General features: G+C 35.9%; 1 protein-coding gene across 1 annotated transcript in view; it reads right to left on the bottom strand.

Annotated features, from left to right (window-relative positions):
• The window catches only part of CCDC178 (coiled-coil domain containing 178), a 35,350-nt gene extending 13,276 nt beyond the window's left edge, over positions 1 to 22,074 (bottom strand). The window contains exon 1 of the mRNA XM_085572064.1: positions 12,499 to 22,074. Coding sequence (XP_085428190.1) covers positions 12,499 to 12,621 — 123 coding nt within the window. The 5' untranslated portion in view covers positions 12,622 to 22,074. The remainder of the gene's footprint in view (positions 1 to 12,498) is intronic.
• Between the last annotated feature and the right edge of the window lie 2,541 nt (positions 22,075 to 24,615).

Raw genomic sequence — 24,615 nt, forward strand, 5'->3', positions numbered from 1 at the left:
AATTTTAAATATATAATGACATTAAATATGGTGACTTATCTTCCGTTTGCTCCATTAGGTTGACAGTATCATGTGCTAATAGCCCTCAAATCATAAGAAATGAAGACTAAAAATAAAAGGTAATCCTAATGCTTGATTTTGACATGCATTTAAATTAGGTGCAATTGTAATGAAACTAAAGGATTTAAAAGAAGTAAACTGTGAAAATCAGTCCCCCATTCCCTAGCAGTGCTTACTGACTTTTCATTTGTCATCTGTTCTACCTAACATCTTGCAGGAATAGCAAGGTACGATATGAGGATATTTGAGTCAGATTGCAAAACTTTAAAACGTGTAACTTCCTTCTTTTCCATCTGAAACTAATTTTATATCACTACTTCTTCTTGGGGACTAAGAAGGACTCATTAGCTGGAGGGGAAAAAGGAGAACAAGGAATGAACTTTGGCCATGTAAATTCCTTTCTTGAAACATCATGCCCATAGTCAAATAGCAAATGTCTAAAAAGCACTTGAATCTCAATTCCCCTAAGTCTTATCCTCAAGCATTTTAGTTTAGATGTGCAAAATATTAATGTTTTATGAGTCTTGTAACTTGGAAATATTGTAAAATGAACTCCTGGATAATCAGCTTCTTTCTAGAAGTATTACAGGTGCATTTATGATTCCCATTAAGTGGTGCAAACTTGTTCTCTCATATACTACAGTTAAAATTTACTTAGAAAATAATTCCTCAGAAGTAAATAATTTAATGTACTGCCTCAGGGGAAAAGGATTAACTGCTCTAAACCAACTTTTGCTGCAGATGAAGAATATCTGAAATAGGGGAAGATATAGTAAATCAAGAAGATAACCAGAAAACTATGCAAAACCTCTACAGAAATAATCATAGAGACATAAAATATGAATATAAAATTGGAAAAATTATATATTGCCTAAGAAGCCAGCAATCATAACAGCATCACACACACACTGCAATGTGGAGCCAAGCCAGTGGTCCATCTAACCCACCCAGCAACAATCTTGATGGGAGGCCATGTAATAAAAATGAAAACTTTGTGAAATTTTTCCCCTCCTCAATTTAAAAGAAAAAAGAGAGACAGCTTAGACCCTGAAATGTTATAAAGAGAAATTCTAGGTGGGGGGAGATGAAGAGTGGCTTTTTTAGCTAGACTTTTTCCTTGTTGACCACAATCTAAACCAATTTTAGGAGGGAGAGTATAAGAACAGAATAAACACATGCAATATTTCTTCATAACATTTTACTATACCAGACCAGACAGATGAGATCAGATTGAAGAATTTTTTTTCAGAATACTCCTTGCTCAGTAAATATTGCTAAATTTCAGAACACCTCCCTGTAATCACAAGGTCATACTTCTGATTTTCCACAGTGTCATATATTTATCCTCTTGTCCTTGTAGCACACATGGAAACACAAGGGAAGCTTTGCATTAACCTAGAAAAAATTCATTCAGAATCTCTGAAAATAGATATTAAATTTTCTGTAGGACTGAGCAGCCATAAAGACAGCTTGTACTACTGAAGGCTAAGGAGTGTCACAGGAAGGGGAAAATAATGGAGTGGATTGCTCTGTTTTCTCTCCATCATCCCCAAGGATGTTACTGTCCAAGATAGCAGTTGCTCCAACATAAAGGAGGGTCAGAAAACTGCAAAGGTTGCTTCAGAGGGATCCATGACAGCTGTGACAAGCTGGCATGTTAATGTGACTCATGAAACTGCTGTGACCCATCCCAGTTTTAGAGGATTTAAGAGAAGAAAGAAACTGTTTTCCTGAGTCTTCAGCTCTCAGGTTACTGTTCCAGTGGCAGCAGATGTGGAAAAACTGATGCTAAGTGATGATACTGACTGCATATCCATGTGGCAATACGGAATATTATAGAATGAGAAATACAGCACTACTAGAAGAGAAATGCTTCTGTTTAGATTTTCTTCAAAATCATCCTTGACAAATGAGTAGCTCTCTAACGTGTAGTTCTTTCCAACCCATTCTCACCTCACAGAACAGAGAAAAAATTCAAGAGGTTTCCTTGTGCAAAACCCCTCAGACCTCTGAATCAGCTGATAGCAGCATCTTTTAAATTGTTTCAAAACCACATTTCTGCTCTGATACTATGTGCATGCTCAGTTCCCCACAGTGCTTGGGCTCAGATGACTATCCCATTCAATTGGAAAAAACACTTCTTAGGAGAACACTTGAAAGCCAGGATCTAAATTTGATCCCTCACTACTTAGCCTGGAGTATCACAAAAACATATTTATAAGACTTATGAGCATAAAGACTGCAACAGAATTTACATGGAACATCACTTAAAGGAGGAGTGGTTCTTGTGTCTCCAGCACAAAGTTTGAGAAAAGAGTAAGGATGGGAATTATTATAGAGAAACCATGCACATTCAATTTAGGTAGCTAGAAAAGTGTAAGAGGAATTGTACAGCAATGTGTTGGTTTGACCCAACTGATACAGTAATATTTTTATTTGCTTTCTGCTTCTGTCCTTAATTGGTTCTTTCTGTAGCACTAGCAGCAGCCCTCCAGAGTAAACAGTCAGATGACAGTCATGTTATGTCACTCCTCTGACAGATGTTTACGGATTTATCCTTAGGAAGGATTTGGTTTCCAGATCTATCTTCCCAGGCATAAGCAAAAGACATAATATAAGAGGATTTTATTTAATTCATAACTCTGTCCTCTCATGCTACAGGTACCTATTTAATATAAAAAACCTTAAAAAAAAAAGAAAGAAACAAATGTTTATGCCCAAGTTGCATTATGATAACAAAAAAAAAAAAAAAAAAAAAAAAGAGAACTGAAGTTTAGAAAAAGAATCCAGTATTTTGGTAAGAAAGAATAGGTAGCAAGAAAAAAGGCCAGCAAAGCAACAAGCTGAGGTATCACATCTTAATCCTGGATATTTTTAAAGGATACATTAAGAGAGCATAATTATTGGATTAAATAAAGTGCTCATAGTAAAATAATGTAAAGCATCTAATTCCTCAAATGCAACTTGGGAAGATTATATTGTTGGTTTCAAGAAGTTTCTTGTAAGGAATTTTCCATGTGAAATGCTTGATTGAGTCAATCAAAAGATGGGATATTACACATTTGATAATTTTGCATATGACCAACAGTATTTCGTACCGGTAGGTCATTTGATTCTCTGCAGGTGGCTCTGTTGGTTTCTGGAATATTATTCTGTGAATTACATGTTACACAAATGAAAGGCTGTTATAATTCTGGATAACATTGTATTTGATTCTATAAACATCTTTAGGCCTAATGCAAAGATCTCTTTGAATAATTTATCCAGCTAAGTGTCTGTGGTCCCAAACTTCTAATTTAAAAATGTTGATAAATGAAGTATCTCTTTAGCTAATAAATGAAGTATCTCTTTAGTTATCCTTTGTCAGCAACATTCATTTTAATGGAAAGTGAGTTTACAGGGTTACATGATTGAACTACTGAGCCAAGTCAGTGTTGGCAAATGATGGGCTAAATTATTGATGTTACACACTAATGAATTCTGATGAGAAATAAAATACAGACATTACATTTCAAGTGGTTCATAATTATTTTTGCACTTTAAAAGCAATTTTATTCTTTTTCCAAATCATACTGGTTCTGTAAAACAAAAACATACTTAGTGATTATAAGCAAAATTATTGAGTTTGAAGCAAAAATGCTTCTGTAAGTTTTCTTATGCAAGTATAATGCTATTCACTCTAGGATTCTGATTTCTTCTTATACTTCTGGGAGAGGATAATTAAATTAAATGTCTAAATTTTTTAACTGCTGTCTTTAAACAAAATCATCTACTTTTCAACCACAGTTAAGAGTTCAGTAGATGAGTTTATAATCTATGATATATCATCATGTTTGCTAGAGATGTTCTGAGCTACTATAATTAATTCAGGTGACAACAAAAACAGAAGAGCTGCCAAGAAGGAGCTTTCAACATGTAAACAGTTTATCATTAAACCCGTGTTTTGATATATGTTTAATATGGGTAGAAGGAGGTTACTAAACTTCAAATAACCCAAAGTGATGTTGTAAGGTTGAATCATTAATTTAAAATGTCATTTCTCTGAGACTTTACTCACTGTACTGGATAAAGAAATTAAATTCTGTAGTTTTTACTTATAAAACCAGAGCTAAGCATTTGCTCATTTGGCAACAGAATAACTCCATAAATCCTATTCTTAATCTCGTCTCCCTACAAATGGGCTTTATTTAACTTTTCTTAATTATACACTGAAATTTTCTGTCAGTTGCTGGAGAAGCAAAACCATGAAATGTTGCTTTATTTTCTAAATAAGTGAATAACCATCTTACATGTTGAACCATTGCTGTATTTTCTTGTCAATCAAAACAACCACTGGTGTCTTGAAGGTGAAAGTACATGTGAAAACACTGCAGTTTTACTTGATCAGGGAATTTTGTGAATCAAATCATTGATCTTTGAGAAGTTGCCATATTTGGCCAAAGTCTCAAAAGAGAGATTCATGAGCTACAGTATCCTCATCATAAACCTCAGTGTTCCTATAAGTTAGCCTAAAACTTTTCAGAGAACTGTGATAAAATACTTTGAGATATTTTGATCGTGTATCTGCTCTCCCATAGTGTCCCAGATGGCCATAACACACCTACTCAAACCAAGACAGCCAAGCTCTGCACAGAAACTCAAGGATACCTATCCAGTTTGCTAGGTTGAACTTGAAGTATTTATTTCTGGTTTTTGAAACACTGGTCTTTGAATCACTCCAACTAATTTTCCTTTAATATGAAGGACTGCCCCTGAACTGAAGGTAGGTCTGTGAGAATTACATGTTGTGAAAATTGTCAAGATTTGCTGTTATAATATCCATTTCTAATGCCTTCCTTTTTTTTTTTTTTGAAATTGCGACATATCAAATACTTCATCATTGAGCTCTGAAAACAGTTTGCCTGTGATTAGTAAATGTGAACTCGAGCTCAGTAGCTCTGAAAACCACATTTTTACAAACTTGAGCCTGCTGAGAGGTAATGTTTCTCCTGCAGTAGTATCTCAGGACTGCTGTGGTTTGAGCTGGGTCTATGAGGTTATAGAATTGAGCTGCAGAGAAGGTATGTCAGATCAGGGTAAAACCTGGAACTGGCAGGCCTCAGAGGTTGAGAGGTGGAAGAAGGCAACCATTGGTTGGGAAAAAAGATGTAGGCTGGGACTTGAGAGAGCAACAAGGGAACACAGGAAAATGGAAATAGGCCGCGCCAGAGGCTAGGTCTAGAATGGAAGCATGAAGAGAGAGCAGAAATGGCTGGGCCAACAGTCTGGGAATGAGTCAGGTGCAGGAAAGAGATTTAACAATAATTGGGGATGACACGCAGCACAGACACTGGGTTGGGAAAAGCAGATGCTGTGAGCTGGAGGTACTTTGATTGGACAAAAAGTTGAGCAGTGAATTAACGAATGGGACACATACAACAGTCTACAACAGTTGATACTGACTCCATTTGTTCAAGTGGCAGATTGAGGTTATTGTCACTAACTCTGCTGATGATCAAGGCAAGAGTCAGTATAATGGTTTATATTATTGGAGATTGGAGAGATTAAAAAAAAAACTTGCAAGAAAATTATTAAGATTGCAAAAACTTGATACTCAATTTAGAAATGTTAGCACTGCAATTATTTATATGAACTTTATTCAGATTATGTTACGTAAACATTTCACATTTCAACAAGTAAAACTTATCCTACATCAAGAAATAGAAATCCAGTTGTCTTCAGATTCTGGAAAAGACATCAAGCAAGACAACTTTAACATTTTTTTGAAAACTTCTCAAATCATTGTAAGTGTTTCAGTACATTTTTATTCCATTGAGTTTGAAATTCTGAATCTCTCAGGGAGTACAGGGGATAATTTGAGGCTTAAAGGCTGCTGTAGCACTGACATGGCTCAGGGAATCACTTTTTAAGAATCTGGAAGTCATGTGGTTTCTCTATTTTTGTCTTTTAAGACCTACTGTCTTGAGCAGACCTGCTGACAGTAAGAATAGCAGAGAGAACATGCCTGCCAGTTCCTCAGATTTGACTGGAGTGTTTGGCCCACAAATGTGAGTTATCAGGACTACAGGTGGAAAGAACAAGAATTCACAGACAGAATTTCTGGATTAGAAATCTCTTTAGGGGTAGAATAAATTTTGCTGAATGAAAAAGGAAGATTTTCTAGTAATTTCCTCATCCTTTAAAGTCAGATATCTAGTCATATTTAATAAACTCTTAATTCTGTAAATTTATATTTCACTATTGAAAAGATTATCTATCCATTTCTATTAGTCATTAATTCACTATTTTTAATTATTAAGACATTTCTGTGTGTATGTGTTAGCAAGTGTAAGAAAGTTGACATTTAGGCCTATTCTGGTCACACACAAAGCTGAATTCTATTAAGTGGTGCTCAATAGTGAAAGAACGTAACTATGAGGAATTTTTCTTTTAAAAGAAATTTAAAAATAAACCTTTTAGATTAGCTGTCATCCATCCATTTTCTGCAAGGTCACAATCTGTAGTGCATAAAAATACTTTAGTACACAAATGTTCTATGTTGAAAATTGCACCTGCAAATAAACTAAATTATTAACCTCCAAAACAAAATTAATAGGGTTAATCTTAAGAACATTAAAATATTTTTTTTTCTTTGAAGAGACCATTTTCTAGTCTCCATCATTAACAACTAACTAGGACTGTTTGTCTTCCTACTATACTCCAAGGCTTTTAAGTGGCAACCAAATTTCTGAACTCTTTGATTCATATCATATTAACTTCTTACAGCAAAACTTTTAAGTGAATTCATAGAAAAATTGAAATAGTTTGGTGTTTCTATGCAGGCCAGGAAATGGTTTTGGTTATATAAGTCTTTAGGTATAAAGCTTCAAAAAACAAAGGGTTTATGAGAAGCTTAAGAAACTTCGTGCATTAAGGCCTAAGTGGCGTAAAAACCTAAATGGAGCTGAGTTGTGCCAAATTGCATGTACATTTCACTTAAAAAATGGTGAAGGAAATTATGTCAGAATAAAGATATTGGAGTTTTGCCATGTGATAAGCAAAATCACAGACCATGAAAATGAGGCAAAGAAATCAAGTAAGTTCTAATTTCTTCTATGAGTTTGGCTTATTTTGAGACTACTTTCCATTCTCTCACTGGAAAGGTCACTTTCATCATGCAGCAACAAAATAAATGGTCATGAACTTTTAGAATCCATACCATGGCATCTGTATTTGCCACTAAACCTACACAATATGTAAACTGAAAGATTTTGGTGAATGCTTGCCAGGGTTATCAACTAAATATAGAAAAAAATAGAGAAAATAATTGCATTAAGAATTAAAAAAAAAGTGAGATCATATTTTGAAAAAATCCAGATGCAAACATGCAAAGTTCATAAGTATTTTAGAGGAAAACCACATATTTTTAGGAACTATACTCTGGATGCTGATTTCCACATTTCTTTAGAACATGATTAACTAAGTAACACATTTTTCAACTCATAAGAATTACCCTCCAGAGCAGAAGCAAAAATAGCTTGTCTCAATTTCCCTGCCCTGTACAAAATAAATAATTTATAAATAAATAATAATACCAGAAAAATGTAGCTTCAACATTTTAAGTGGTTATTATGGATAAATGTGACTAAACACAAAAGCTTAGAACTAATTAAAAGGTGTGTAGCCATGTCCCCTTAAGAAACATTATCTGTCATCCAACCCCATATGTCTCCAAGACAAGACAGAAACAGCAAGACTGCTAAAGTGAAATCAGCAGGAAAAAAGACACAACTGAGTGCAATCAGCATAAATGGTGATAACTCAACCCATAACAGAGAAAAATAAAAGAGAAGGCATACAGATTTTGAAGAGCGTCAGCCCTGAGGGACACCATAACACACCTGTGTTAATAAGTTAAAGAACAAAAGATGTGCTTAAACTGGCTAGACCTGACAGCTAGGAAGCAATGCATGGTTTTCAGAGAGCAAAGGGGTAAAGCTGCTTGTAGCACGCAGGGTTTCTGTTGCTCCTGGCCTCAGTGGAACTGCACAGAATTTCTTGTAAGGAGGTAGAACAGGGTGACATGAAAAGCACAGTTCTGCACAGTCAGTAAGATATTTTCTCCATTAAGAATTAATATCCAGTGAGGTGCCTGTGGCAGATTCACCAAAAATTCAAAGCCTTAGTAAAGAAGAGTCACTCCTTTCCCTAGCAGCCTCTGCAAAATTGCTTGAATAAAGGCAAAACACCAAAACTCTTCTGGTATAAACTGGTGCAGTTCAGTACAGTGTGGTTATTTTGAACTCCAAAAGCTTTGCCCAAAACTTTTAAAGACTTCAGTCTAATTAAGCAACTTGAATAAAACTGCAAAAAATATATTAATAACCACAGTAAACTTCAGTCACAGTGACAGACTTGGGGTTGATTGGTGCTTTGTTCCTTGGTGCCTTATGTAGCTGTGTCCACCTGATAAAAATGGATAAAGTTGCTACCATCTGAGGGATTTCTAAACTCTAAATTCTGATTATCTACTTTGGTATCACTTTGTGCTGGTGTGAATGGTTATCAAAGCTGCTGATCCATTAAAAATTAAACCAATAATCTTGCATTTATTAAAAAGGTACCTTTGTCTTGTCACCATCAGAAAAGGTATGTGTGAAATCCTTTAAAGTTACAGTGAGAATAGCAATGATGTTATCTTTTCCTGTAGCACTTTGAGTCCCAAAATGATTCTGATATAACTATAGTCAAGATAAATCGCCTATAAAAATGGTCTACATTGAAGATCATCAGGATTAAAGCACAGGCACAGTCCCAACTAAAGCTACATGTGCCATCATATATCATTTTTGCAATTAGATAGCTAATTGAACTTACTCAAGAGCCAAGTTACTGAAACTCCAAAGAATTATTGGAAAAGCAGAAGTAATTAACATAATAAATACCTTGCCTGTACACTAGGTACAAAAAGTTTTACATATTTTCATTTTTTTTTTTCAAAATTAAAGAGATTGTTTCTATTATTTTCTGCTGGACTAAAAAATTATTTAGTAATTGTTGAAGGATTTTTGAAGGTTGAAATCCTCTGGCAAACCATAGACTGTGCTGACAGTGATGGTAAAACAACTGAAAAGTACATCCATATTGGAGCACATTGAACTTTCTTTGACTACCACAATAAAAAAAAAATAGTCTCTTTTCAGAGCTGTTGTGCATGTATGTAAATGTCCCAGAATGAATAGAGCAGAGCATACTCATATGCTTCTAAGGCACTTCTAGTGCAGTCTCTCAAATAAAAAAATATCACCAGACAGTAAACTCTTAAATTCTGCTACTGCAATCAGAGGCAGTAAAGATTTTTTTTTAAAAATTAAGAAATTTTGAAAAAAGGTAGGGTATTACAAGATGAAATAGTCTCATTCAAGAAAAGCCTTGCACTTTGCTCTAAGGAAAATCAAATATATAAAGAGCCAAAAATTTAAATATAAATAATTTCAATTGTTCTCTGTTCTAGTAATTGATTTGATTACAAACATATTTATTATTTGCGATTAATATGGAAGAATATCTTATCCCCTTTTTAAGTTCCTAATTTAAATGCTTAATGTCAAAATTTCATTTTCTGCCAGGAGTGCATTCAGAAAACATGCTGACACTAAGTAATAATTTAATTATTCCTGTTTCCAATGCAAATATGAAATATTGAAAAAGCAAAATTGCTAAAGAGATCATTAAAGAACCCAGGAATTACATATTTAAAAGTCTGATTGAAATAAATTAATATAGGTTTTTTTTTTAATATTTTCATGTCACTAAACAGTACTAGTGTTGACAAATAATGATGGAACCTCTGATCAAATCTGTCTTTGTTCTGAGGCAGCTCTTCATTTTTGCATCACAGTTCACCCAAAACTCTGCTGCTGGTTATAACTGAGGGGTGTTGGTAGTCAAAAAGCACCTGGTGAAAAAGGCCAAAACCTCCTCCATTATCTGCTTTTAAGTCTCTTTTTGGATTTCACCCAGGTCACGGCTCCTGTAAAATATTAGAAAACACTTAGGCAGCCAATGTACTGTATCTACTGCCTCCCCTAATGCACTCTTCCTCTGTCATTCACTTGCTTCTGAATGCTCTGCTCAAGGAATTGCTGGGACAGAAGCTCTGATGAGCAGGAATCACTGCTTTGCCACACACTTCTCAGTGCAGCATGTTCTCATCCTCATACTTTAGTATAGGAGTGTCACTAGGAACAATAAGCTTGGGATATTTCTGGTTGAGAGACAAGAAAGGGAGAAGAATAACTGTCATATTTTATTTTGGACATGTCACTATGTTAATGTCATCAATAAGAGAACTAAATTGATAGAAGAATAGATTGATCTGACAATAACAGAGATTTACAAAGATGCCCGTCCATATATAATTAAGCACCTTCCAAGACCTGCAAAATACAAAACCAGGACATTGCTGAAGGGAAGTGCTTTCCTCTACACACCTTGGGAATTGCTCTTAGATTAACTACTTCAGTTTCTATCTTACATTTTTTCTTTGTTCATTATTATTTTAATTAAATTATCATCAGTCAAACCATGTAAAAACATAGCAAGGATATCAGAATACCAGAAAAGGATTAGAATTATCAGAAAACTATGTAATGGATAATGAAAGCAGAGAGGGAACCGCATGTTTTCCACACTGAACAAGACATTGTCACTTGTAGCTCTGAGCTACTCAGATCTGAACACCCCCAAGTGGTGCTGGGTCTTACACCTCAAAGCTTAGTTTAGGCCTGTTTCCAACTAGTTGAGTTATTCAGGGTGACAAGATTTGCTGACATGGGTTCTCAGCAGGGACAGCATGCATGGAAAAATGCGTGCTAAGGTGGAGGTTTTCTGCCAGAGTCATCCATTGTTGCAAGGACTGGTTGCTGGCAGAAGAGTTCCAATGCAGATGAGGTTTGCAGTACAACTATTAAAATATTGTGGAACATTAGGCTAATGCTAAGATTTGTGTGTGAGGAAACCATCTGCCACCTGTGGCTTCTATGTCACCCCTTTTGATCATGAGCTTTGGGATGCCACAGATCACCTCTGCTCTCCTACGCACGCAGGAGAGAAAAGGAATCATCTGAGAAATCCCCCCTACAAAAATTAAAAGGAAGCTTTTACAGTTTTTCAAATGCTAAATGAGGAATTTGAATGAAAAAAAATGTTTTCACTGGGACAGAGATCAGTGCAATATTTTGGCATATATAACAATCCCAAAATTCCATAGAATTCCATAAAAACCTATTCCATTAAACCCATGGCTAAGGTATCAATCTGATTATATTTTTATCTTAATTTTTTATATTTAATTTCTGACTATGATATCATTAGGATTTTCTAAATCTCTTACATAAGTAGAGCATACATAGCACAACATATATGATTCCATAGAACAAATATGGAAATTTGGAATTTCAAAATATAAATCCTCTCAGTGAGACGGTGAAAACAGATCATCATGCTGATGCAACTTAATGGAATTCTAGAACTGATTCAAGTTAGGTTTTACTTTAATTCATCGGATAATAAGTGTGAAGTGTAATTACATAATATTAAAATGCAGTGAAATTGTTTCACACAAAAAGCTTGACCATTAAAAATTAGACAACAGAGATGGCAAGAATATGCTGCCCTAAAGCTGCACCAGCAATGTGACTTTTTTGTAAGGAATAAGTCTGAAGAAATATTTCACTTAAGTCTTTTAAAAATCCTTCACAAATGACATCTGGTTATGGTCATTACCTATGGAAGAGATTGAAAGGAGTGTCTTTACAGAAATATAAATAAAATACCATAGCATGAGACAAAAATAAACGAACATTTAAAATATACTGTATAGTAGTTACTTTCCCTGATAAATATATTTATCTGGGGAACAAGACATAAAATGAAATACCATACATCATTGGAAACCATTTTTAAATCTCATCTCTCCACAATGTTGTTTTTTTACAAATAAGGGAAAATTATTGTATAACTGAGTTAGGAAAGTGCAATACTTCTTAAAAATTGTCCTCTTCTAAAGATATTAAATAGGAATACTGTGAAAATGACAATAGTGTTTACCATGGAAATAATATTTGCACAAAACAGGACACAATAACATCTTCTAAAACAACTGAGCAGCAATAGCAGTGCCACTCTGTGTTTCAAATATTTATATTCAATGTATTTATAATAATCTTCTCAAAGGTTTGTGAGAAATAAATCTAATCTCCCCCTCTTTTTTCAATCTATGCATGGTATATGTGCTAACTTACTGAATTCATCCTTCATGCAATTCCAGTTTATTAAAGAGGTTAAAAATTTATAAAACTCTGATGGGATATGGTTTTAATGCTTCATCACACTACCCATCATTTGCTTTTCAATCTAGATCAGAATGATCTTTCCGACTTCCCTGCAATCACCTACCTGCACAGCTAATATTTTCTGAGCGTTCTCCTGAGAGGCTGCCTGGATCCTCGCCAGCCCAGCCTGGCTGGAGAGGCCTCGCTGGAGAGGCTCCATCACTCGGCCAGCGTGGCCCCGCTCCATCGCCCCTGCAGCTGGGATGGCCACGCCAGCAGCTCCAACGCCGATGGCCACGACACAGCGACAACGGGAGTCAGCCTGGGGGGGACAGGCCAGAAAGTGGTGGGGGGAAAAAGGAGGAAAAAAAAAAAATAACAACTGGAAAAAAAATTTAAATTCCCAAGTCAGAGCAGGAGAGGAAATTAATGGCAGCGTTCAAGAAGAATGATGGAGGGAAATATAGAAAGCAGTCAATAGCCCATTCTGCGCTGTACGGACCTGACAGGAATTTCACAGTCTCTTGGTTTTTCAGCCCACTCATGTGCATTCATCAGAAACCAGTCACATCTGGCTGCCAGGATGGGGGGTTAATTTTCTCTAAATGCCTCAGCAGTTTTGTTCTAGCTGAGGCAAACTCTGTGACTGCAAAGCTGATGAGTAAAATATTTCTACTTCACCCAGTTTAACTCAAAACCGATAGCCTCAGGACATATTGAACCTTTCTTAAAAAAATAATCTTTTGAAGCTTTTTGGAATGGCACATCAGGTCAGGCTAAAGTTTAAAATACAAGTTTAAGACTTTGATGGACACAAGGGCTTTTTTTTTCCTGTGTAAAGCTTATCATAGCTTGGCAATGTGTGCTTTAGTGCATGACAAAACTAAAGAGAATTAACTTAGCCATCAACTGCTCAGGGAGAACAATAACAGGAAAGAAATTTCCATATAGAAGTTCCTATTAATCTACCCAGCTATAACCACATGACATGAAAGCATCTAACAGCATTAAATTGCACAAAATGCAGTGGCTGAGAGTGACACTACTTAAAAAAAGGATTTTATATCGACATATAGAAAAGAGAACACTTATCCTAGGAAACACATTTGGTACAAAGGATCCTAGGGGAACTGATTCCAAGTGGGAGTACTCACCTGAAGGCCTTCACTTTTGGCTAACAGTACTGATGGTTACAATCCACAGTTAAGACTAGAATCAGTTTTTCCCTTTTCTGCTGGTATTTGGAACACATAAATAGTGTGCCGGGTCTCAGTCTAGAACAAAAATGTTTTAAAGAGATCTACCAGAAAATCTACCAGAGAATGGTTTTGAAAACAGCTGTGGGTTTTGGCAAATTCTGCAAATGCTGCTGCATACTCTATAGTATATAGCTGTAATTTAGAAAATGGACATTTAAACCACATAATTCATTGCTTAGTGGAAATACACAGGTTTGTGTTTCGTCAAGTTAATTATTTCAATAAATTCCATAGCTATTGTTATCATGAAGCCTTCAAGAGTATGCCTGTCAACCAGATTAACACAATGGATTGTACCATTCCTTTGGAAATATTACATTTCATTAAGGTCAATGCCACAGGTCAATAATTGGATCAGTTATAAAGAAGCTTTTACATTATAAGATATGACTGCTCTTTAGGAGTAAGTGTGGCATACCAGGTGAAAAATACACTTTTTCAAAAGAATGTAGATTATAGTAATAGCAAGTGAGCTATTGCAGCCTGGAGAGTAATTAGTGCACATTTTTAAAATTAATGGCCTGATTTTTTTGAGATACCCAGTTTCTGTAAGTCCCATTAGATTCCATGCAAGCTCTGAGTATGCTGCATCTTTAAAAATGAGGCTGTAAAATAATAAAGAAGATCCTTGTACATAATATTTTGTGTTCTGCCTGTGTATGTTAAAAATAACATGAGGGAAGGTAAACAAACTTAATGAAAAATTAAAATTTAAAAAAAATCTGAATCACAGCCAAAACCTGAACCCAAATAGTACATTTTCTAGTTTGAAGAACCTTTTCTAAGTACTGGAGCTCCTTCCAATCTATTTAAAAAATTAATTTGTTTCCTGAAATCTGTCTCTTCCTGCCTGCCTGCTATTACTTTAACTATTCTGAAACCTCACTTTTTCTGTTACCACTCTGAAGCCTGAAAAATAATGCAGGTGAGAGAGGGACAAAACATAAGAACTTAGGACATATTAATAAAACAACCTACTTCAGGCCTGGAAGAACAAATTAAGTAAAAATCTAGCTTTGGATTATCAAAATCCTGATTTTGTAAAAAGTTAAAATAATTTCAAGATCTATTGCATTGCTATATGGTAAGGAAAATGCTGGTTGGGGGAGCATATGAAAGGATTTGAGAGTAAACACTAAAATTGGTAGTCATCAAGTTTGATGGCTGTCCAATTTCTTGTCTTGAAACAATTAAAAGGCATTCAAAAGCTTTGAGCTTTAACTATATGAAAATGGCTATATTTATTGAGAAAATGACAGTTTATAATAGCTGTTGTCCAGTACAACTTTAGCTAGTGTTTCTCATTCCAAAATTACAAATCCATAATAGATGATGCTATGATGTATCATATTTTGAAATGCATCCCATATTTTAAAAATATTTTATTGTGCCTAACATGATGGAGCCAAACCCAAATATTTATTATTTTACAATATTAATTGCAACGTAAGTAACATTTATGCACGTGGTCAGAAATACAGGTTTGTGAGAAGGTAGCAACTTGATCACATAATGTTGCCTGCAATCATAGAATAAACTGATGAACTCGCTAACCTAGGAGGGGCCAAGTGAATTCCTGAGTCAACAGCAGAGCTCTAGTTGAGGGAGTGATTAAAAAAAATAAAAATCTCAAGTAACTCAGCTAAAGAGCACTTCTAACCCAAAAGCAGATTTCATAGGCTTTGTCATGGTCTCCCTGTCCCTACAGGCACCAATACTCTTCTGACAGATGCTCTTCTTATTCATATAACAGACATATAGTTATTAGCTTTTCATTATTTTTTTAATCTTTTGTCAGACATAGAGACTTACAAAGGCATGGAATGCATGAGTTAAATACATGGCATTGTTGCTTACTCCTTTGTTTTTCCATGCTGTGCTTCTTAGCATTCTGAGCTCATTGAGGCAAATGCTGGCAGAGAGGGTCATCTCCAGTGGCCAACGTGTAGGAATAGGTACAGTAGCCAAATATTTATGTGAAATTCCCTTTGATTTTGATGTTTGCTTTGCTGTGAGAGCAGGATGAAGGAGAAAGGAAATAGAAAGATAAGCAAGTTCCAAGTGTTGGGGATTCAAAAGGAAAGGAAACCGCAAGATTTGTTTCTATCATTCTTGAATCTGCCATGGCTGCAGCTGATACAGGTGTGCAGAAGGACAATTTTTGCAGCAAGCAGTCTTCTCCTAGTCCTCATCCTGAAAACAAAGAAACAATGAGCCAATGGCTTTGCTAGAGTGACACCTTTGGGAGCTGCTGGGGAGGAGAAATGATTTCATGGAGTTGCCCTTGCCATTCTTCTGCTTTGGGGCCTCACTATCATCCCTCTGGTGTTGTGGTTCCCTCTGTGACTCACAGCAGAGGACATCATATGATTCCATAATTACTTGATTCCTTTTTTACACCTGGCACTAATATCATCAAGAATATGAGGATAAATCTGGGAGAAGGATGAATGAACTGCTTGATATTACTGTCCTACTAGAGAGGAACCTTATGATTCAGGGTAACTTAATCTGTTCTTACCTTTAACTTTTTTGTTGTAATAAATCTAGATACTTTGTTTAATCCATACCTGACTTTCAGTAATATGAATAAAATTAAGCTAATATTTTAACCTGTAATTTCTTATTTAAAGGAATCAAGATTGATTAAATAGAATATTATACTATTTGAAGCTCAGATCTATTAAAGCCTAATTAATTGATTCAGTGGCATTGTTTCTAGTTCCTTGTTTATTAATGTTACCACTATGTTTGGATTATCTATATTGCAAACAACAGTTAAACTGGAAGAAAGTCCCAAATAGAAATAAGTAACTGCATCTGATTTAGACCAGAACATTTTTTAATTTTGTTGTCTGGTGGTTCACAGGAATCCAAAATTTTCACCTGTTTGTCTTTTATTACAGAGTCTAGCTGCATAGCACTAGAATAACACTGATTGCAGAGCTATTTGACAATGAACCCAAAGCTAGAAGTTTTCACTTGTTTAAACACCAAATGGCACATGGCCCCATTAAGAACACAAAGTGAACAGCACCTGGAACTCAGTCATGATGCTTTTTCTCAGTCAATAACATACTATTTGGACAGTTTCAATTACCAGTTCTGGACAGTGATGGCATGCTAGCATCACACTGGGGTATGATTACAAACCCACTTCTCCTCTTGGCTGTTTTTAAATAGTGAGATACAGCTTATCTGAATACAGGTGTTTCTCTTTTACCCCTGAGAATGAGAAGACTCTCTATGAATAAAATGTTATTTTATTTTACAAAATTATTCATAATAGAAATGTATTCTGCATGTAGAATACATACTTAAGTATAAAATGTCTGATCCATTCAAATGGCCAGATTCTGGGCCATACTGAAAATAGTAGACAATAATATAGGTATAAAAATTATTCTCGGAAAGAAAAAGCTTATCTCAAAAGAAAATTCTCCTTAAATTTAGCCAAACTTTATACATTTGATCTAAAAATGTGCATAGCAGGTGTTTGCCTCAGGCTGAATTTGTTTGGATAGCCCAAGCTGCTTGGTTTTCTTTTTGTTTTTAGGAATTCTAGGCAAAATACATTATTGTGCTTCTGTTACCAAATTATATGAGTACTTCCTTTACTAGATACAGTTTGCAAAGGGGACTCATATCTTACAGGGGACAGCATTTTTCTGTGTGATATGATTTTTTCATAAATATATTCTGGTAAAAACTGTAAGTCTTTGGAAAACTATTGTCTGCATATAGTCACGAGCATATTTCCATTTTTATCATTTTTTAAAACATATTGTCCTCTGTGAGCGTTCTTGACCTTCTCAGTGGTCGTACAGTTGTTCAGATTATGTACAATATTGCTAAGCAACTAAGAATGCTTATTGCTGTGTAACTCTACCCTGTACATAAACAATCTTCACAAAGTGGTTTGTCACACATTAGATCAGGAAAACAGCATGAAACTTGTCTTTAATTAGATTTTTATTTTGGTCTTGGATGAAATTCATTACTGACAGCAATGTGCCTATCCGTGTACCAGCACAAACACCTACCTACTGATGCTCAGAAAACCGGGAGAAACAAGTCTTTGCACAAACTGGATGGTTTCTGTTTCTTTGGCTCAAACTGTGAGGCCTATGCTAAGGATGCCAATTTGCGATTAAGAAATCCAACTTTAATCATAGCTGGTGTAATTCTAACCATCATACTTTTATCTAGGTTTTTCATAGCTATGCTAGAATGCAATATCAAACAAGGAGATCCAAACCTAGACCATAAGATGGAACATCCTTTCCCAGTGTAACAATATTTTACCAGGAGAAAAACTTGTTCTGTGGGTTTTTTTCAAGTACTAATTGGAATTTCCTCTTCCTTGTCTGAATTTTCTTTCAGAAATAGCCTGAAAAGTAGGAGCCAAACTCAGCTACATGGCTCAGGGAATGGGAATTTCTCTGATTATAGAGACTTTGAGACTGTGGTAACTGTGATGAAAAAAGGGTGATTCCAGACTAAAAAAAAAAAAATCCAACTAAATGCAAATTGAAACATTTAAAAGAACACGTAGCTGAAAATAATGCAGTTATAGTAGGTATATAGAGCTTCTTACCAAGTGATTAAAACCATTCATGGATATTAAAATGAAGAAATGGACTAAGCATCAGCAAGAACGGTAAAATACCCATAGCTGGGGCAGATGAGAGAAACAGATGGGGAGAGTACTTGCAAGAAGTCTCACTAAACTCAGCCCACTATGTATATAATATTTTGATGAAATATTATGAACTTAAACAATGTAACATTAACAATATCCAACTGAGATGTCAGCAATGAACACACCAATCCAGAAGCTAAAAAATGTCAAAGCAGAGAGCAAAGGTCATTATCATGAAGAATAATATTATCCAGTAGGATCTATCCAGGATACAATATTTAGATTCATAGGATCATTCTGAAAAAAAAAAAAAATCCTGTCTCTCCTGGAAGAGAAATAATTTTCAAAGTAATATTATACAGGATGTGAGGTGACATTGTGCAGAAATCTTAGTAAACAATAGGCTGGATTTAGCTGAGGTGAACATGAGTGAACTAGAGGTAGTTATGGTAAGTACCATTATAAAAGTACATTATCTGTTCTCAAAACAGTTGGAAAGCTTATGTACACATGTATGAAACCAGGTTTACTCTTTAAACCTGCATGAAACCAGGTTTACTCTTTGAAGAAGATATAGAATGGAAGACAAAGTACACTTTAACATCAAGACTCTTGGATATAGACCTGCAGAAATGTATTATGTTCATATCAAGTACACTTTAACATCAAGACTCTTGGATATAGACCTGCAGAAATGTATTATGTTCATATCTCCGCCACACTATGCCCATGTCATGTCAAATAAATAATTCAAACTCATCTTTCCAGAGATAAATGGGAATTTTATCCTGTATTTTGATGTTGTTGGTTTGGGGAATCCAATTTAAATCTTTAATTTTTAGACATAATTGGGAATAGCAGGTTCAACAGAAGGTAGCAGGGAGATTTGGAATCATAGTGTGCCATGAAAAAGGTGTGTTACTGACATTAATTTTTCCAGGGATAGATTTTTAGGTCACTGATTGCTATGTTAAAGAAGCTAAACCCATAGTTATTTTATGGTATTTACAATACAAGAAACTAGGATTATTTTGCTGAATTGTTTTATTAAAACACAACTTTGTTTTACATGCAGTGACTATAACCCTTTTGATTCCACTCCTGATTGACACTGATATAACTGACCTTCTTGATTATACAAAACATCATGCTGTAGTTCTGCAGTAGTCCCTCTTGAGACATCAGTTTCCTGCAAAACGTAGCAGACCAAAATGCAGCTAAGACAACAAGCACTAACTACTACTCACTGCTATCAGTAGTAGCCTACCATGGTTTTCAGATCTAAGCAAATTAGCATTATATGTTGAACACAGACTAATAAGTCACTTTAAATCTACATGTTCTCTATTTCCTACAATGCTAATCTGATATCAGAGGATCCAATGTGTGTGTCGTATTAATTCAACAGTGCACTGTGAATGCTAAATTCTATGTAAATGGCATAAGCCTTATCAGTTCCATTCATTGTTACAACTCAAACAATGGCAATTACAACAACTCCACAGGTTTTGGCACTGTAAGAATGGCAGCTTTATTAGCAAAATCCAGTTAATATTTATCTTTTTATACTATTTCACTACCAAGTTACACCTGTGCAATATACAAAGCTCCTAGGTAATGAGATATTTCTTTATTGTCAAATCTGCTCCACAGACTGTTGGTAAAGATTACATAGTTCATTTAAATAAAGCTCTTTTGTCAACAGGCCAGATATACTTTAAAAATTTGTGAAAACCTCATGAAAAAAACAAATCTCAGCTGATGTGCAAGTATACATGAAAAGATGCACTTGTTTTTTTGACCTTATTCCAGCTGTTAATGCTTTAGTAAGCAGATTAACAGTATTACATTTTAAAAAGGAAAATTGCATTTCAAGATCCACTGAAAAACAAACTAGGAAAAGTCTGAAAAATCAGAGTACAGTCTTCTACTGAAAATATTGGTGAATGCAGATAAAACACTGACAAATGGAGTAAGAAGAAAATGAAAGAGTGGTGGTATGATCTTTGCTGTTGGGAAAATGAAGAAACTGGACAATAGAGAAAGATCAGGGTTTCTTTGTTTTTATTGTGTCTGCTACTGAAATAACAATATGAAGATTGAAAGTGTGCTTTCTATATTAGATTCCTAAAAATTCAGCCTAGAGTTTGATACTGAGTAGATATAGAATATGTGTAATGTTATTCTTTCCTCAAAGAATTCTCTACTTGCCTGTTTCTACTACAAGAGAATGAAAATAGGCCCATACTTATTATCTCTTTATACAATTTAGTAACACTTAGTATCAGATCCTGTAATTTCATCTCCAGGAACCTGAAGCAATGAATGGAAACATCTCAAAAAGGTGCAGATAATTGCACTTACTCCAAACCAAAGGTTTTTTTTATTTAGAATTCTTTAAATTTTTTTCTTGTCTCCTAAACTCTGATCTGTAGAAGCCTACATATTTTTTCCAAGTTCTCTTTGGTATTTGCACAAAGCCGTTAGAGGAATATTTCAAAGAGCAGAAGCCAAAGTGTCAAAACACTGCAAGTAAAGAAGATTGCTCCAAAGAAATTTCTGACCTTGCCATTAATTTCTTCTGTTAAAGCAGCCATAATCCTCAGTCATTCCTTTTACAGATTCTGCTGCTTACTCTGCTGAAATTGCACAATAAAATACTATACCTCATCCTCTGTCCCCTCCTAAAGGATTTTTGGAGTATAATTGTTAACATATTTTTCAAGAAAGTAAACTAGGGCTCCTTGGGCATGTAGTGTTGTTGACAATTTTTTTTTCATGATCTTATAATTTTAAAACTAAAAATAATAAACAAACTTTAATAGGAATATATTACACTACTTCCCCAAACAATTTAATGGTGAGGTGTGAGATTGGCTCCATCTTTGTGAAAGGTCAATTTTTGCCTTCTTTGCTATCTTTGAAACACACTAAGATTAATTATCAAAATGTCCTTCGTTCATATATCTAGAAGAATAGAGAGAGAACACCCTGTCTGTATTGACTAAGGCACATCAAATTTTATATTATATTCAGCTGTTGCTTCCAATTCCATATAAAGTTAACCGGAAGCAACTGCATTCCTGATCATTGCAGAGCAGTAAAATGAAATTCAAAAGAACACATTTTATCTTTTTCTGGGTAATACACACATTTATTAGTTATCCCTTATATCTTCATGAAAATTCAAGGATCATAAATCAAGCCCATTTTGCACCCTGGCCAGAAGTGAGCCTGTTGTCACCCCAGGGTACTGCCATTCCATTTGTATTTCTGGGCCCTTGGCAGCTGGCAGTGACGTCAGTCACCAACTTATCCCTAGGTTTTGTGCAGCAAGACCATGCATTGCAATTATCCAGACCATACAGTGGGCCACTCTGCAGCTGCACATGTCCCTGGATGTCTGACTGAGTCCCCATCAGCATCCCTTTATCCATGACAGAAAATTAACTTCTGGTTAACCAATTCAAGAATGACACAGCCTTCAGATGCACAGGGATCTCCCACGTGCGTTTGCACAATGCACCACCCAGCCAGCAAAAGCAGCCCAGGGGCTGGGGATTCTGTAGGGCCAACTTGAGCACAGAGAGGTAAGTGTGCTTCCTGGAAGGCAATGAATCAATCAGGAGAACAGCTGGCCAATTAAGATGTGCCTAACTTCTTGCCAGATGTTACCTTTGTGCTGATGGCTGACTGCATCTTAGAGATGCACATTGTTTCTCAGCCCCTGGGGCTACTTTGGTATCATTAAATAAACAGAGCCAGGAACCACTCTGTGGCAGTAAGGCTGAGAGGTGCAGACAGGCTTTGCTTGCACTATGTAGTCCACGGCCATTTCTCAGCCTTGTGTGATGCCCTGAGACACACACAGTATTTTAGGGGGCAGAAGGGTTAACATCTGAATGACTGAATTAATGTAAACTTTGAGCTTCGGCCTATGGAGATGAAACCTAGACTAGGCGTTGCATAGCCTGGGACATGTCAAGGTCTCCTGTGATAGTGGTGGAGTACTGTTTGATGTTATGGGAACTAAAACTGGTACTGTCCTGTTAGCATTCTCTGCTTGAAGCAGAGCCTGATGCATGTTGCCTGTCACATTTGGTTAGTCTTTCTCTTGGAAAGTGCTGACTAGTACAAGTCAAAACAGCACCATGTGGTACCAAAAATATGCAGCATGGAGTGCTAGGGAGCAGGTCAAGCTGGATCTCTAACCCTCTTTTATTTTGAAGACTAGGTATAGTCTTTGCAGCCAAGAGTATACTGGGATTCCTTTATTAATTGTCTTGAAAGAGCCAGATAAACATATGCTCTTCATAAACAATAAGCATTGAATTAATAATTAATGGGAATTAATGGGCAGGAGGGGATTAGGAAGGGATTGTGAAGGCTGAAGGGGATCCAACTTCAACAAGAAGGGGAAAATGTATGAAGCTACATGGTCTTACAGTGGATCAGGTTAGGACTTACTCTGCAATAGAAATAGAGATATCTTGAGAGTCATAAACTGAAATCTTTAATTGAATTTGACGCCTTTGTCTAACCAAACATCCTTTTTTTTCTTATCTAGAATCTGCAATTAGATTTCATGAATCTTATGAAAATTCTTCATCCTAATCACCTCCTTCCTGACTTTGAGTCTAGCTCTAATTTACATCTTTAGGCTAAACAGTTGTTTTCTTTCTTGATCACCTCAGAGGTAAATATAAAGTGCTGGAACGTCCTTCTTGCTTAGTAAACATAAGAATCTTTTGAGATTTACAAAGATTCAGATTCTAATACCAACAACATCTACACATCATGTTCTTGGTACAGTCATTTATTGTGTGTGATTTTTGGTTGTATTGTCACAGAGACCTCTAAAGAGTTACTTAATTCTCTGATTGGAGAACATAGCACTGAGACAGGCAGTCCTGTATTTTCCACACCCCATTATCTGCCTGTCATCAGAAAGAATGGGTATTGTATTGCAAAAATTAATATTACAGGGAAGGCAAAAATTATGATGGTGTTCATAGAATATAGTTTACAATTAGATACTCAGCTTCAGTCTGTCGTAATATATATTATATTAACTAGCCATCAAGATAATTGGAATAAAATATTTGCCAGAACCCTTTGTCCGCAGAAGGGCTTAAGCATTCAGCCACATTTCTGCAGGAAGCACAATGTTAGCAGAAGGAAAAGGCTAAATGAACTCATACACTGTCAGCAATTAAATCCTTCACTAGCTACTCTAAGTCATTCATACAATAGGATTACATTATAAGAAACGCCACAGGTATGATGTAGGTTAGGACCTAATGTAAAAGAGAAGTTTGAATAGTATTCCAAAAACATTGTTCCATTTTACAAATCCTTCTTAAAGTTCTGAAAAGAAGAAAGATTAAGAAAATTAAGAACAAGAACCAGAAGAACAAAAAATAAGAAAGCATGTGTCTGACAAGGTAGGAATTAGAATTCTGTATCTTGCAGGTCTATTTCAATCTACAATATTCCCACCTTAATATTTCCTAAAAAACCCCAAACTAAATATGCAAAAAATACTTCTGGAAAAATGCCCAATTGCATAATTTGTGTTAAGTTTTTGAGGAGTTTGAGTAAATGAACAAACAAAAGGTTTCTTCACTAGTGTTGTTCTACCTGCTCTTCTGTACAGAACCTTCCATCCTCCAAATTTAGAGAGCTCAGTCAAGTAAGCAAATAGTTTGCTATAGCATTTGCATTTCAAATTTCAAAGCCTATTCTGTCTTTTCTAATATCTGCTTGTTGTGTTGGGTTTGCTTAGCTAAGTTTTGATCACAAATTTGGTGGAGGTGACTTTTACAAGAAGCTTCCCCATGTTCAGCAGAGCTGCCAGAGAAGAGAGAAGTGAGAGTATGTGAGAGGAACAACCCTGCATATACCAGAGTCAGGGCAGAAGGAGGGGGAGAAGGTGCTCCAGAAGGTGAAGATGAGATTCCCCTGCAGCCTGTGGTGCAGCCCATGGGAGCAGCTGTGCCCCTGCAGCCCATGGACATCCAGGGAGGTGCAGAGATCCCCCTGTGAGTCCCCACATCAGAGCAGGTGGGTGCCTCTGAGGAAGCTGTGAACTTGCAGGAGGCCCATGCTGGAGCAGGCTCCTGGCAGGGATCTGCAGACCCCTGGAGAGAGGAGCCCATGCTGGAGCAGGTTTCCTGGTAGGGCTTGTGATCCTGTGGGAGACCCACACTGGAGCAGGCTGTGTCTGAATGACTGCACCCCATGGAAAAAGTGACCCATGTTGGAGCAGTTTGTGGAAAACTGTTGCCTTTGTGATTGACTCATGCTGGAGAAGTTCATGGGAAACCGTCTCGTGTGTGAA

Source organism: Lonchura striata, chromosome 2 (assembly GCF_050655825.1).
Source record: "Lonchura striata isolate lonStrDom1 chromosome 2, ASM5065582v1, whole genome shotgun sequence".
Taxonomy (NCBI): Eukaryota; Metazoa; Chordata; class Aves; order Passeriformes; family Estrildidae; genus Lonchura; species Lonchura striata.